The following is a 13553-nucleotide window of genomic DNA, read 5'->3' as shown; positions in this document are numbered from 1 at the left end:
ATCGGATATTCGAATGCTAATTAGGAGGATTAAACATGAGCTAATTATAAAACTAATTGCAGAATCCCTGTACTAATTCGCGAGACGAATCTATTAAACCTAATTAATCCATCATTAGCAAATGGTTACTGTAGCACCACATTGTCAAATCATGAACTAATTAGGCTTAATAGATTCGTCTCGTGAATTAGACTCCATCTGTGCAATTCGTTTTGTAATTAGATTATATTTAATACTTCTAATTAATATCTAAACATCCGATATCCGGATACAAACAGTAGAAAGGATACAAATAGATGCAAACAGGTCGCAACACTGGTCTAGTCAGACAGCAGGTTCAAGCCCGGGAAACGGGAATCGACGGCGGGTGGTCAGAAATCGAGTCACCAGATCAGATGTGCCGGCGGCGGATTTGCGCCACTCGATCAGTGATCGGTGCCACTGCCTGAGCCGATCAGGTCCCAAATCGAAGTACCGAACAGCGGGGCGGGACGCCGGCCTCCTCGGCTCCTCCCGCCAGCCAGCTCCCGTCCACCCGCTGCCGCCACCGTATCCGTAAACCCCATCCCCTGATCCCCTACGCCGCGCGCGGAGCTCCCCCTGCATGCTCCCGCCCCGCAACTCGCTCGCGAGCTCGTAGCCCGTCGCCTCCCGCGCCCAGCGGCCAACCCGCGCCGCCGCCGCCGATGGAGGCCACCGGGCGCGGGCTGTTCCCGAACAAGCCCACCCTCCCAGTGGGGCCCAGGAAGCGCGGCCCGCTGCTCCCGGCGGCGCCCCCGCCGCCGTCGCCGTCCTCGCTCCCGCTCGACTCGCTGCTGCTCCACCTCACCGCGGCGCCGGCGCCGGCGCCCGTGCCCGCGCCGCGGCGGTCGCACCCGACGCCGACCCCCGCGCACACCTTCCTCTCCCCGGCCGCGCAGGCGCTCGTGCTCGCCATCTCCTCGCACCCGCTCCCGACGCTCCCGTCCTTCCTTGCCTCCCGCCGCGACGAGCTCCTCCGCGCCGACATCCCGTCCCTGCTCAAGGCGCTCGAGCTCTCGGGGCACTGGGAGTGGGCGCTCTCGCTCCTCCGGTGGGCCGGGACTGAGGGCGCCGCCGACGCCGCCGCGCTCGAGATGGTCGTCCGCGCGCTGGGCCGCGAGGGCCAGCACGACGCCGTCTGCGACCTGCTCGACGAAATGCCGCTCCCGCCGGGATCCCGCCTCGACGTCCGCGCCTACACCACCGTGCTGCACGCGCTGTCCCGGGCGGGGCGGTACGAGCGCGCGGTCGAGCTCTTCGCCGAGCTCCGGCGCCAGGGGGTGGCGCCCACGCTCGTCACCTACAACGTCGTGCTCGACGTGTACGGACGGATGGGCCGTTCGTGGCCGCAGATCGTCGCGCTGGTGGAGGAGATGCGCGCCGCGGGGGTCGAGCCCGACGACTTCACCGCCAGCACGGTGATCGCCGCGTGCTGCCGGGACGGTCTCGTGGACGAGGCAGTGGCGTTCTTCGAGGACCTCAAGGCCCGTGGTCACAATCCGTGCGTCGTCACCTACAATGCGCTGCTGCAGGTGTTTGGCAAGGCTGGAAACTACACGGAGGCGCTGCGCGTGCTCAAGGAGATGGAGCAGAACGGGTGTCAGCCGGATGCTGTGACGTACAATGAGCTCGCCGGAACATATGCCAGAGCTGGGTTCTACGAGGAGGCGGCCAAGTGCCTGGATACAATGACCGGCAAGGGGTTATTACCAAACACATTCACATATAACACCGTGATGACAGCTTATGGGAATGTGGGGAAGGTGGATGAAGCGCTTGCTCTGTTCAACCGGATGAAGAAGAGCGGGTGTGTTCCGAATGTGAACACGTACAATTTTATCCTTGGCATGCTTGGCAAGAAATCAAGGTTCATTGTGATGTTAGAGATGCTTGGAGAGATGTCAATGAGTGGATGCACGCCAAATCGGGTCACATGGAACACAATGCTTGCAGTTTGTGGGAAGCGGGGCATGGAGGACTATGTTACCCGGGTTCTGGAGGGGATGAAGTCTTGTGGGGTTGAGCTTTGCCGAGACACCTACAACACACTGATAGCTGCATATGGCCGGTGTGGCTCAAGGACAAATGCTTTCAAGATGTACGATGAAATGACAAGTGCTGGCTTCGCCCCCTGCCTCACCACATACAATGCATTGCTGAATGTGCTATCGCGACAAGGTGATTGGTCCACTGCTCAATCAATCGTTAGCAAACTGAGGACCAAGGGGTTCAAGCCAAACGAACAGTCATATTCACTGTTGCTCCAATGTTATGCAAAGGGTGGTAACATTGCAGGGATAACTGCGATTGAGAAAGAAGTTTACGGAGGTACAGTTTTCCCAAGCTGGGTTATCTTGAGGACCCTTGTGATTGCCAATTTCAAGTGCCGCCGACTGGAGGGAATTGAGAGGGCATTTCGAGAGGTAAAATCCCGGGGTTACAAACCTGATCTCGTCATATTTAACTCCATGCTCTCCATGTATGCAAAGAACGGTTTGTACAGCAAGGCCACCGAGATATTCGATTTGATCAAGCAGAGCGGGCTGACCCCCGACCTCATCACTTATAACAGCTTGATGGACATGTACGCAAAGTGCAGCGAATCATGGGAGGCCGAGAAGATACTGAATCAGCTCAAAAGCTCTGAGGTGAAGCCAGACGTAGTGTCTTATAACACGGTCATTAACGGATTCTGCAAGCAAGGGCTGATCAGAGAAGCGCAGAGGATCCTCTCCGAGATGATTGCTGACGGCATGCCCCCCTGCGTCGTAACCTACCACACACTGGTCGGGGGATACGCTAGCCTGGAGATGTTCAGTGAGGCTAGAGAGGTCATCAGCTACATGATTCAGCACAACCTGAGGCCTATGGAGCTGACCTACAGGAGAGTAGTCGACAGTTACTGCAAAGCGAAGCGATACGAGGAGGCTCGCGATTTCCTGTCCGGAGTTTCAGAAACTGACCCGAATTTTGACAAGAAAGTGCTGCGTACGCTCGTAGACCGTATAGAGGATGCGCAGTTCGGAAGATAGGCTGCCTGTGCTGAAAGGTGGACGAGATCCGGTTCAGGTTTCGTCGCTTTTAAGTTACTGGCAGTTTGCATATATATACGCTGCAGTTTTGATAGGGAAGATTACTGCTAATCTTGAAGAGCTTGTGTCTATCAGAGACGTGGATAGTATTGCGCCTTCATATGGTGCTGTATGATGTCAAAATACTCTCATTCTTCAACTGCTGTACAGTGTACGTATAGTCACATTCTGCTGTACATACTTTAGAGTGCAAAGAACCTGAAGCCTGAAGGGCGCCTGATGTATCACTCAATTTTTTCTTTCTTTCTGAATATAGACTACATGATTGAGCTGATCTCAAGTCAGCAATGTCATCAGTTTACCAGCGGTCTCAGTAACTCCTCTATCCATTCCTCCTCTTGAACTAACAGAGCAGGACAAAGAACCTGACCCTGACCATATTCTGTTCTGTTTCCCCCTTTCACGGCTGGAGCTGGAAATATCTCTTCGGTGAATGAAAAGGACTCCGGAGCCTAGGCGCCCAGCAACGCCAGGAAGATCGCCGACGTTCGCATGTGGGCTGGCTGCCTGCTGGGTGGAGCCGTGATCGCGAAGCAGTGGCCGCTACAGCCAGCGCCCCTCGTCGCTTCCGACCTGCCGTGCACGTTGCTAGCCTGCTACCTCGTGCTCTCTTTATATCTGGCATGGCGCTGTGGCGACTGAGGATTGGCAGGAAACAGCCCTGTGTGTTGTCTGGTGATCACTGATCACCCGTAAAAGTACTGATCCGCACACTGCTTACAGCGAAACACAACCTGCAGGGAAGCTGTTGTACGTTCGGCAGTTTATCTGTTTCCGTTACCTTGGTACAGTTTTAGCTGCTTCTGTCGTCCTGGTTTTACTGTAGGCACCGTGTTAGTTCTCCAGAACAAGAAAGTGTGGTCGCTGAGGATAGGGAATGCGTAGGTGGTCGATCCCTCTCAGGGTCAGGGGACGGACACTGCACGGAGTTGACTGTTCGCGAACGGTGATGCCCTTGTATGTTTTGGTGGCTCCTCGACCAAATCCTTTTCGATGCCCTGGCCCAGTCACGTAGTTTGTATATCTCATTCGCAGTTGGGCTTGGGCAGTTTGTCCCTGGGGTCCGGTGAGCGCCGTACTGTTTTTCACGTGGCTCCGCACGTGAAATCAAAGCTGCGGAATCGCTCACGCAGTCACGCCCAAGCCCAACAAACCGACACCTCTCGTTGTCGTCGTCGTCGTCGTCGGGGGCGGTGGGATCAAAGCACGGCGCAGGCAGGAGCAGGACCGCGCGATCGCGATCCGCGACGGCGAAGGGCTCGGAGGACGCCTTCCGCTCTTGCAAATAATCACTTCAGTTAACAGCAAATGCACTGTGCTGTGTGGTCCTGGTCCACTTGCGGGAGGACCATTATCTATTCACTGTTCACTATTTCATATTTCAGAGATGTTAATACTGCTAATTAGTATTAAAAAAATTCGATGTGCGGTCTTTAAACGGTGCCGGCATCACCGATAGTATAAGCTAGCAGTAGCTCAAACCAGAGGAGAGATGATAGAATATTGCAGCAGTGCAGCTTTGAATGTGCTGTGAGAGAGCTCAGCATTGGGAGATGTGCGAGCCAAGCGCAGAAGGAAGCGCTAGCATGGTGTGTTTTGTACTGTTCATCGTGTAAAAGAAATGTATAAGCCAGCTTAGAGCTTCTCTGTTGGAGACGCCCTTAACGGCGAACTGTTAAAAAGAAAGCAAAGCGAGAGAGTGACTCTACTAGGCACCAGGGCAGCTGCTGTGCCTACGTACCTCAGTCGGACTGTTTAGGTGATCAATCTCTGTCAGAGGACTAGAGGAGTGCCATGACCTATGTGCATCCCCAGTCTACTGCCAGAGGCCATGTAATGAGCTAGCTGGCCCTGCGTGCCGTCTATCGGGCCGACGAGCCCATGTACCGACTCGGCCTGCTACTGCAACGCCTACATACTCTGTATCCGCGATGGGTCAAACCTAAAACCTAATCTCTCTACTGTTCTCCTTCCTCCCCAACACCTCCGTCCGAGCTCGTCGGTGTTCCGCTGTCGTAGTAAGGACCGTGACAAGGAGGGAATGACCACAATAGGTTAAGGCATGCCATTGCTGAATCTCCAGTTTTTTTTTAACAAAAGCGGCACGAGAGTATGCCTATTTTATTATTAATAAAGAAGGGAGGTTACATCCGGCTAATCGGAAAGAAAACGAAAGGTAAAAAACGGGAAAGAAAAAACCGAGCGGCTAAACATGCGCAATAAGACCTGCTAGACTTGTCTTGTCGCTCTGGCTTGTATCCAAAGGTTGGCGAGGACTTGATTGGACTTGATTTTGGTCATCATCGATGGCGTCGAAGAATTTTGGTGACGGAATACTGTGGAGTTTCTCTCTGTCCATATTTCCCACATTATAAGGAGTGTTAGGCTTCTAGTCGCTTTTCATGGGATTCCTATCATCGACGTGATATTGGTCCACCACTCCAAGGTCGTTGTGCTGTGTTGCCACCCGTTCCAAATTGTAGGTCGTTTTAACTTTTTAGGTTTATAGATATTATTATGTATCTAGATATTAATATGCATCAAGATATAGTGTATGTCTAGCGCATAATAATAGTTATAAATCTAGAAAATTTAAAACAACGTATAATTTGGAACGGATGGAGTACTCATTTGCATCCCTTGTTTTTTATCTCTCCCTTGCAATCTTATGATCAACTCCAAGAAAGGTTGAGAAATGAAAGTCTCGGGAGGAGGAGAAAATGAGAAATTATTTAGAAAAAAGGGGGAGAAAATGGGTGTGGACATCGAAATCAAGTTCGAGTTCGATTTCGTTATTTTCTCTTTCTTTACCATATCCGTTCTCGACTACGCCAGATCGGCACGAACCACCGCTTGCTAGGCCGCCACACTCTCGACTGGGAGGTGTACTGTGAACGACGAAGGCCGCCGGAACAGAGCCTCCTCTCCTCAGGCGCCTCTCCCTTCGATCCGAGCCGTCGGAGTTCGAGAAATTTGTATTTTTGACACCTCAAACACGTGATTAGCATATTTGACACTTCAAAGATTAGCTTCGCAAATTTGACACCCGTAACATTGACACATTGATTTACTTAACATTATACCTCTTTAATGATTTCATTTTATCCTTTTCCATGGATTGTGAAAGGACTAAACTACCTCTTGCTTTATGTACCTACCTCTCGGCCATCTGGTTCAATCAAATTTCTCGCCTCGAACACGCATGGAGCACCCTCTCCCGTCGCCGCAATGGAGCACACCTTCATCATGATCAAGCCCGACGATGTCCAGAGGGGCCTCATTGGTGTGAGATCATCAGCCGTTTTGAGAAGAAGGGCTTCTACCTCAAGGCCTTGAAGCTTGTGAACGTGGAGAGGTCGTTCGCTGAGAAGCACTACTCTGATCTGTCCGCCAAGCCCTTCTTCCAGGGCCTTGTGGACTACATCATGTCTGGCCCTGTGGTTGCCATGGTCTGGGAGGGCAAGAGCGTTGTCACATCTGGCCGCAAGATCATCGGCGCCACCAACCCCCTGGCTTCCAAGCCCGGCACCATCCGTGGTGACTTTGCTGTCGACATTTATGGAAGTGACAGCATTGAGAGTGCTACCAAGGAGATTTCCATGTGGTTCCCCAAGGGCCTCGCCAACTGGCAGAGCAGCCACGCGTTCTGGGTGGGCGGCGGCGCGTTCAAGCGGGGCGAGAAATTTAATTGAACCAGACGGCTGAGAGGTATGTACATAAAGTAAGGGGTAGTTTAGTCCTTTCACAATCTAATAAATGTAAAATGATGAAATAAATTTATTAAAGAGACAAATCAATATGTCAATATTGTGTTAATATTGTGGGTGTCAAATTTGCGAAATCAATCTTTAGAATGTCAAAAGAGTCCGGATCCGCCATCGTACCGGTAACGCGGCGGCACTTGCAGGCTGCAGGCCCCGTGAGGCCGTGATCCTGTTCGTGGTCGTGCACGGTGTCGTTCGCGTATGGCGCTCTCCACGTGAACGAAACCGCGCCCGCCGTCCAGATGCCCAATCGCTCGCGCTAGCGTGCGCCGGCCCTGACGTGGGGGCAGAACGCCGGCGCAGGGCCGCACGATCGCGATCCGGCGACGGTGACGACGACCTCCTCGGCAAAACCACTTCAAGTGCATTCCTCTCTCGTGCGACGGGCCTTCTTCGGGTCAACACAACAAAGAGGGCACTGTAGCGTGAAAGGCGGAGGAGAGCAGTCGTGACTTGGCACACTCCAACCGCGCCCGCCCGCCCGCCCTCTCCACTCGGTCGCCTTCCCCTCGCGAGCTCACTCGCTCGCTCGCTCTCCGCTCCGGCGCTCCCCCTCGGCCGGCCGCGGTGCCAAGGGATGGATGCGCTCCGCCTCCGGCCGTCCCTCCTCTCCGCGCGGCCCGGCGCCGCCCGCCCGAGAGGTGAGTGATTTCCATTCCCACGGCCCTTCTGTGGGCGTGCACTGATGGGAGAGCGCCGTCCGGTGTCTGGCACTCTGGCTTAGAGGGATTAATCGCCTGGAGTACTCTCCTACTAGCCAGATATGGAGCGCCACCGCTTCCTTGTCAAGTTGGGATGCGATTTGGTCTGCAGCTACACGTTCTTTTTTTTTCCCCCGCTCGTCCCCAATCGAGAGATAAAAGGGCTCGGTCCGTGATGCCGAGCCTGTAATCAGTGGCAAAATGATGCAGTAGCAGCTGCTCTGTCGGGTATTAATGGCAAAGGGGATTTCGGCCGCGTAGCAGCTGCTCAGTGTCTTTATGAGGGTTTAGTTGCGGGGAATCGAGTCGGGCCTAATTCCTCCCATGGTCCAGTTCACGCTTTAAAGGTTCTGAGATGAGGGAAATGGTTAAAACCATGCAGGAATTTCTGTTTGCGGTTTATTCCAACTTTTATCAGGATAAATATGTGAAACAGTGAAAGTGAAAGTAGCTAATCCCCTCCTGTTAATCGAAAGAAACTAAAACCTTGCCTATTTGGGTGTGTGGTTGATTGTGACTTTTATCAGGATAATATGTGAAAGTAAAGGTCAAATAGTTATATTATGAAATCCAATTTTCTTAATTTACAGAAACTAAAACCTTGCCTACTGTAGTTAAATGAAGGGAACTTAGGGGCATTTGTAAGCTTCAAGGAAATTTTGAGGCGTATTACTTGTGTTGTGATTGAAAAGGACATTCTGATGACTTTATGAAAGGGAGAAGCTTCCCAGTGGATAAAAGTACTTTTATCTTTCTGCTATGATCTTTGTTGCATGTGTAGAATTTATTATCTTTTGCTGAAATAACCAGAAGCTGTGGTACCCCAGTGACACTGGCATATGTGTATATTACTGAAGTTTCTATCATGCTTTGCATTTGGTAGATGATCTGATACAATAGGGGGAAACGCTAAGTTTTCTTTTCTTCTTTGACTGACCCTGTACTCCAATGTAGACTGCAGTAGTAAAAGGTCCATGATTTGTTAGACAATAAGTGGCATGCTGATGTCGAGCTTATTAGTCACATACTATTTAATTCTTGGTGGATTTCTTCCGTATTGTGCGCTTGACCTAGTATTGAAATGTTTTGACTTTCCAGATCATTTTCTACCACCATTTTGTTCTATCCAACGAAATGGTGAAGCGCGAGTTTGTTTTTCCAGCCAAAGGACCCAAGGCCCTTCCTTGTATCAAAGTCAGAAATTCTTCGACTGGAAATCCTCTTATTGTAGGATATCACGTCAGTCAATAAGTACTTCTATTAATGCTTCGGGACAGCAGCTGCAATCTGAACCTGAAGCACATGATTCTGCAAGCATCTGGAAAGCAATATCATCTTCTCTAGATGCATTTTACAGATTTTCCCGGCCACATACTGTCATAGGAACAGTTAAGTCATGTTGTTGTGTTGTTTCATTCAGATGAACCTCCAGCTTGCATGATCTTTTGATGAAGCCAGTATGTCTTTGTGTTGTTTTTTCTTTTTCTTTTCATTGATCAAGATATTTTTCTGGTTTAAGCAGGCCTTAAGTATAGTCTCAGTTTCCCTTCTAGCTGTCCAGAGCTTGTCTGATATATCTCCTTTGTTCCTCACGGGTTTGCTGGAGGTAGTAAAACTTTGATCATCGCTCTCCTTTTATAAACATAAAAATGTGTCGTTTCATTGTGCTGCATTTGTACTCTTATGTAGGCAGTGGTAGCGGCTCTTTTCATGAACATTTATATTGTTGGACTGAATCAGTTATTCGACATTGAGATAGACAAGGTATTTTGAATTCACTATAACCTCTGTTATAGTAAACCCCTTTACCACCTTATTGACTTCTGGAGCTAATGTGTGTGCCTCTCCAGGTTAACAAGCCAACTCTTCCACTGGCATCTGGGGAATATACCCCTGCAACTGGGGTCGCAATAGTATCAGTCTTTGCTGCTATGGTAACTATGCTTTTCAGTATGGAAGAAATTGGAATTTCATTCATGTTTTATTTTCACTTCCTTTTTTGCTGGATAGAATATAGATCGATCCTGAAACATCTAAAGTGGTCTCAAACTAAATGATATGCTCTTTGGAGTATTCCTGTTTAAGTCTTGAGTATTAGTCTTTCTTACCAGTGGTGCCCTCAGTTGCTAGTGAGATCAAGTAGCTCAATGAAAAAAGTTCCAATATGAAGAACTCCGAAATAATTGGTGCAACTTGGAAATACATGATTGAGCAAATTTGACTTCTAGTGAATTATGAATATCTATTGTGAAACTGTGGTTCCAGGATCTCCATTTACTAACTTATGCCAAACAATTAGATTTAATCATGCCAATGATTTTGTAGATTTGTGCTAATATCAATCATGACCTTTAAATAGTTTTTTCTGAAATTCTTCACTCGTACTCTATCAGACTGATTCAACAGCATGTGCTATGTATATTGTAGAGCTTTGGCGTTGGATGGGCTGTTGGATCACAACCTCTGTTTTGGGCTCTTTTCATAAGTTTCGTTCTTGGAACTGCCTACTCAATCAATGTAAGAGCTCATGCTTCAGGGCCTGGTACTGGCGTACTGCCATTTGAAAATTGACTGTCTTTTGGTATAAGTAATGATTGCTTGGATCGTTTATGGGGTTTGTTAATGTTGCAAATGGTTCTCTTCTGCATTGCAAAGGTATTTTTTATGTAAACTGCAGCTTGATTAGCAGGCAGTGACTTCTGAATAAGTCTAAAGGGGGTTTTCTTTCAATTACAGTGTTGAGTAACGCACATGCAAACAGGCAAGTTTGTATGCTCCAGCAATAGCAGATTTAAATGGCTTCACTACATGAGAAAAATCAGACACTCCGAGCTAACACCTTCATGTCTAGAGCAAACTCATTTTGCAATAATAGAACCCCAAACTAATGAAATGCTTACACAATCCATCCCTCTTTAACTTTCACATATAATGAAAGGTGATGCTAACTGAGAGGTGAAATTCCTCTGCAAGTTGCTCAGAAGACTTAAATGGACTTTACAAATTTTAACCGATGAAGCATGAGATGCACATGTCACCTTGATGGGCCAAAATGGACCATGGAGAAAAATTAAGGGTTGAAAATGGACCATAGCCCAAATCTGAAGCAGCAGCTTTTTAACCAATACTAATCACTTCAAAGAAAATGTGGTAATGTTAGATAATACTGAATTTTCTTAAATTTTCTACTCCTTGGACATACATATTCAGGGATCATTTTTCCTTCATTGGAAGAACAATTGACAGCTTCTTTCAGAATGAATGAACAGATGCTGTAACTTATCGTGTATTTTTTCTGCCATTATTATTATTTATTTTGTGTGCCGAAGTTGTCACTACCTGCCTGAATTGCCTAAATAAACTGCAATTCACGTCTTTGGCCTTTACAGCTGCCGTACTTCAGGTGGAAGAGATTTGCTGTTGTTGCAGCACTGTGCATATTAGCAGTTCGTGCAGTGATTGTTCAGCTGGCCTTTTTTCTCCATATTCAGGCAAGTCTTCCTGTGACATCTTTTTGAATGCAAAAATAAATGTCTATGAAAAACAAAAGCCTTTGGAATTTGTAGTGGCATTCTCATGTGGATTGTGGAATTTTCTCTGGAATTCAAATGATAACTGCAACATGTGGTTTGTGCTGCCTATCTATTTCCTAACAGCCTGTCCATGCAAATCTACCAGACCTTTGTTTTCAGAAGACCAGCAGTCTTTACGAGGCCATTGCTATTTGCAACTGGATTTATGACATTCTTCTCAGTTGTAATAGCGCTGTTTAAGGTAAAAGCAAACTGGAATGTATAACTTTTTATGAGAACTGGCAAAAGTTTTGTCTGCGCTGATATCCACTCCAAATCTTGATCACTCTGCTATATCTTAATATGTTCATCCGGTAAGAACATGTTCCTACTATTGCACTGAATAAAATTGACCAATTCTTGTAGGATATACCTGATATTGAAGGGGACCGCATATTTGGGATTCGATCTTTCAGCGTTCGATTAGGTCAAAAGAAGGTCAGTGAAAGAAATTGCCAAGAGACTTACACCTGGATTTCTAAAAAAAAAAAACTTACACCTGGACATACTGATATGAGCTTTCCAACAGGTATTCTGGATCTGTGTTGGTCTGCTTGAGATGGCCTACAGCGTTGCGATACTGATGGGAGCTACTTCTACCTCTCTGTGGAGCAAAACTGCAACCGTATGTTCCCTTTCTTTCTCCTAGTGTTCAGCAGCAATTTCAGTGACTAGATTTATGATTGCTCAATGCTCAATAATTGGTCTGAACTTCTGAACGAGCAAGGCTGCAAGCACCAGTGGGGATTCTGCAGTGCTGCCTTTTCTGCACAATTCCAACATAACTAGATTAATTAAGCTTCACCTTTTTTTCTAAAATTATAGCCTAGCGTTTTCCATTTTCCTCAGAGAATCTAAATACCTAATGCCGACAATTGAAAGGAATCACATGTAGCCTGTTTTTGAATGTTTCTTCTCCAGTTATGTTACAAAACTTTCCATTTCCTCCTGAGAAATTAATAAATATCTAATGCCGATAATTGAAAGGAATCGCCTGTTCTAGTTCGCCATGAATGTTTCTTTTCTGGTTTAATTATGAAACTTTCATGAAATTTTCTTGCAGATTGCTGGCCATTCCATCCTCGCTGCGATCCTATGGAGCTGCGCGCGGTCAGTTGACCTGACGAGCAAAGCCGCGATAACATCCTTCTACATGTTCATCTGGAAGGTAAGCCTCTCTCCCTCCCTCAGTTCACCCCCATCCTCTTTGGAATTGAAACTCCCCGCCGTACGGTGCCGACTGTCCTGCCCATGCTTAATCACCTCCTGATCTGCTCCCTCTCCCCTTGAGGCCTTGAATCCGGGGAGCCGTTAACCGCGTGGATCAGTTACTGACCATTTACTCTCCCCACGTGGCTCCGCAGCTGTTCTACGCGGAATACCTGCTCATCCCTCTGGTGCGGTGATCAGGCGAGGCGATTGGATCGGCCGGTGGCGGGGCGGGGAAACAACTCCACGGAAGAAGTTTGAGTGCCGGAGTAAACGCCCGTTTGAAACTGGAAGCACATGCATAGTATGCACGAGGGAGAGGATGGCTAGTTGGCTACGGCCGCCGGCCGGCGCCCAATAAAATTCCCCCCCCTGTGCTTCCGCAGTACTGCAACGCTACTTGATGATATCCCATATGTCCGGCTGACCGGACCTGAAGTCCTGATGGTATCCTCCTCCCTGTGCTCTGCGAGAGATCGCACAACCTCCAACCCCCAACGTACCCGAAGTAACGAGACCAGGTGAGCTGTAGCGCGTAGGCGTTGCTACCGGTATCGATACTTGTTTGCTCCTGCCAGTAGTAAACTTCGTCGGCTGAGCAGTGAGCAGAGCTCAGTCAGTAACTCGGTGGCGTAGTACGTCCCGCCTGCGCTTTGACTTGTGCAGCGGGCGTAGCTAGCACGAATGAATGTCATGTGTGGTGGCGTCACGGCCTGGCACCGGTCCGTCAGCCTGCAGTGCTCTTCTGTCCGAAAAAGATCCCCTGTCAGAGCGCGGATTGCCTGCCCCCGCTGCCGCAGCGGCGAGATGCGTGGGCGCGGTGAGTTTGTTGTGCCGGCCGCGGCCTTGCTGCCCTACGGAGGAGACCGGAGCGCAGCGCAGCGCCCGCAATACGTGGGCTACCTTAAATTTCACTGCACCTGCGTTGCATTTGCATCGTATGGGCGTGTGGCGAGCATCTGGCATGGGTGTCTGCTGCGGCAATCACAGCGCAGGGAGGGGGAGGAGATACGTGCAGCGGCAGCGGCGTTTCCGCCCCCGGAGCAAGATGCCGTGGGCGCGCCGGTCCCGCCTGTCCGGTGTAAACTCTCCTGCCGTGAGAGGAGACATACGGAGGGATACGGGTGGTCCGGCCATATTCACGCCGGTGGTGACCTCGGGATACGCGTGCGCCGTTGTCGTCGACGTCGAGGC

General features: G+C 49.3%; 2 protein-coding genes and 1 pseudogene across 2 annotated transcripts; all 3 read left to right on the top strand.

Moving 5' to 3' along the window:
- The first annotated feature begins 369 nt into the window (after positions 1-369).
- LOC101760003 (pentatricopeptide repeat-containing protein At2g18940, chloroplastic) lies at positions 370-3423 on the top strand. Its single transcript, XM_004965622.4, has one exon. It carries the CDS (start codon positions 687-689, stop codon positions 3051-3053), a length of 2367 nt encoding a protein of 788 aa, XP_004965679.1. The 5' UTR covers positions 370-686; the 3' UTR covers positions 3054-3423.
- Positions 3424-6330: 2907 nt separating this feature from the next.
- LOC101784331 lies at positions 6331-6805 on the top strand (annotated as a pseudogene).
- A 539-nt stretch (positions 6806-7344) lies between these two features.
- LOC101759318 (probable homogentisate phytyltransferase 1, chloroplastic) lies at positions 7345-12815 on the top strand. Its single transcript, XM_004965621.4, has 12 exons — positions 7345-7518; positions 8677-8966; positions 9101-9184; positions 9268-9342; positions 9429-9512; positions 10006-10095; positions 10968-11069; positions 11257-11352; positions 11517-11588; positions 11680-11775; positions 12214-12318; positions 12515-12815. The coding sequence occupies exons 1-12, from the start codon at positions 7455-7457 to the stop codon at positions 12554-12556; spliced, it is 1200 nt and encodes a 399-aa protein (XP_004965678.1). The 5' UTR covers positions 7345-7454; the 3' UTR covers positions 12557-12815.
- Positions 12816-13553: the final 738 nt, after the last annotated feature.

This window comes from Setaria italica, chromosome IV (assembly GCF_000263155.2).
Source record: "Setaria italica strain Yugu1 chromosome IV, Setaria_italica_v2.0, whole genome shotgun sequence".
Lineage (NCBI taxonomy): Eukaryota > Viridiplantae > Streptophyta > Magnoliopsida > Poales > Poaceae > Setaria > Setaria italica.
Note: the sequence above shows the minus strand (reverse complement) of the source record. Positions and strands in the feature narration are given on the sequence as shown.

Bases quoted from the DNA above. Each gene is read 5' to 3' on its own strand.
- LOC101760003 (XM_004965622.4), top strand. From the start codon at position 687: ATGGAGGCCACCGGGCGCGGGCTGTTCCCGAACAAGCCCACCCTCCCA.
- LOC101759318 (XM_004965621.4), top strand. From the start codon at position 7,455: ATGGATGCGCTCCGCCTCCGGCCGTCCCTCCTCTCCGCGCGGCCCGGC. The intron at 9,343-9,428 runs GTATTTTGAATT...GTGCCTCTCCAG, and splicing joins TCGACATTGAGATAGACAAG to GTTAACAAGCCAACTCTTCC. The intron at 10,096-10,967 runs GTAAGAGCTCAT...TGGCCTTTACAG, and splicing joins GAACTGCCTACTCAATCAAT to CTGCCGTACTTCAGGTGGAA.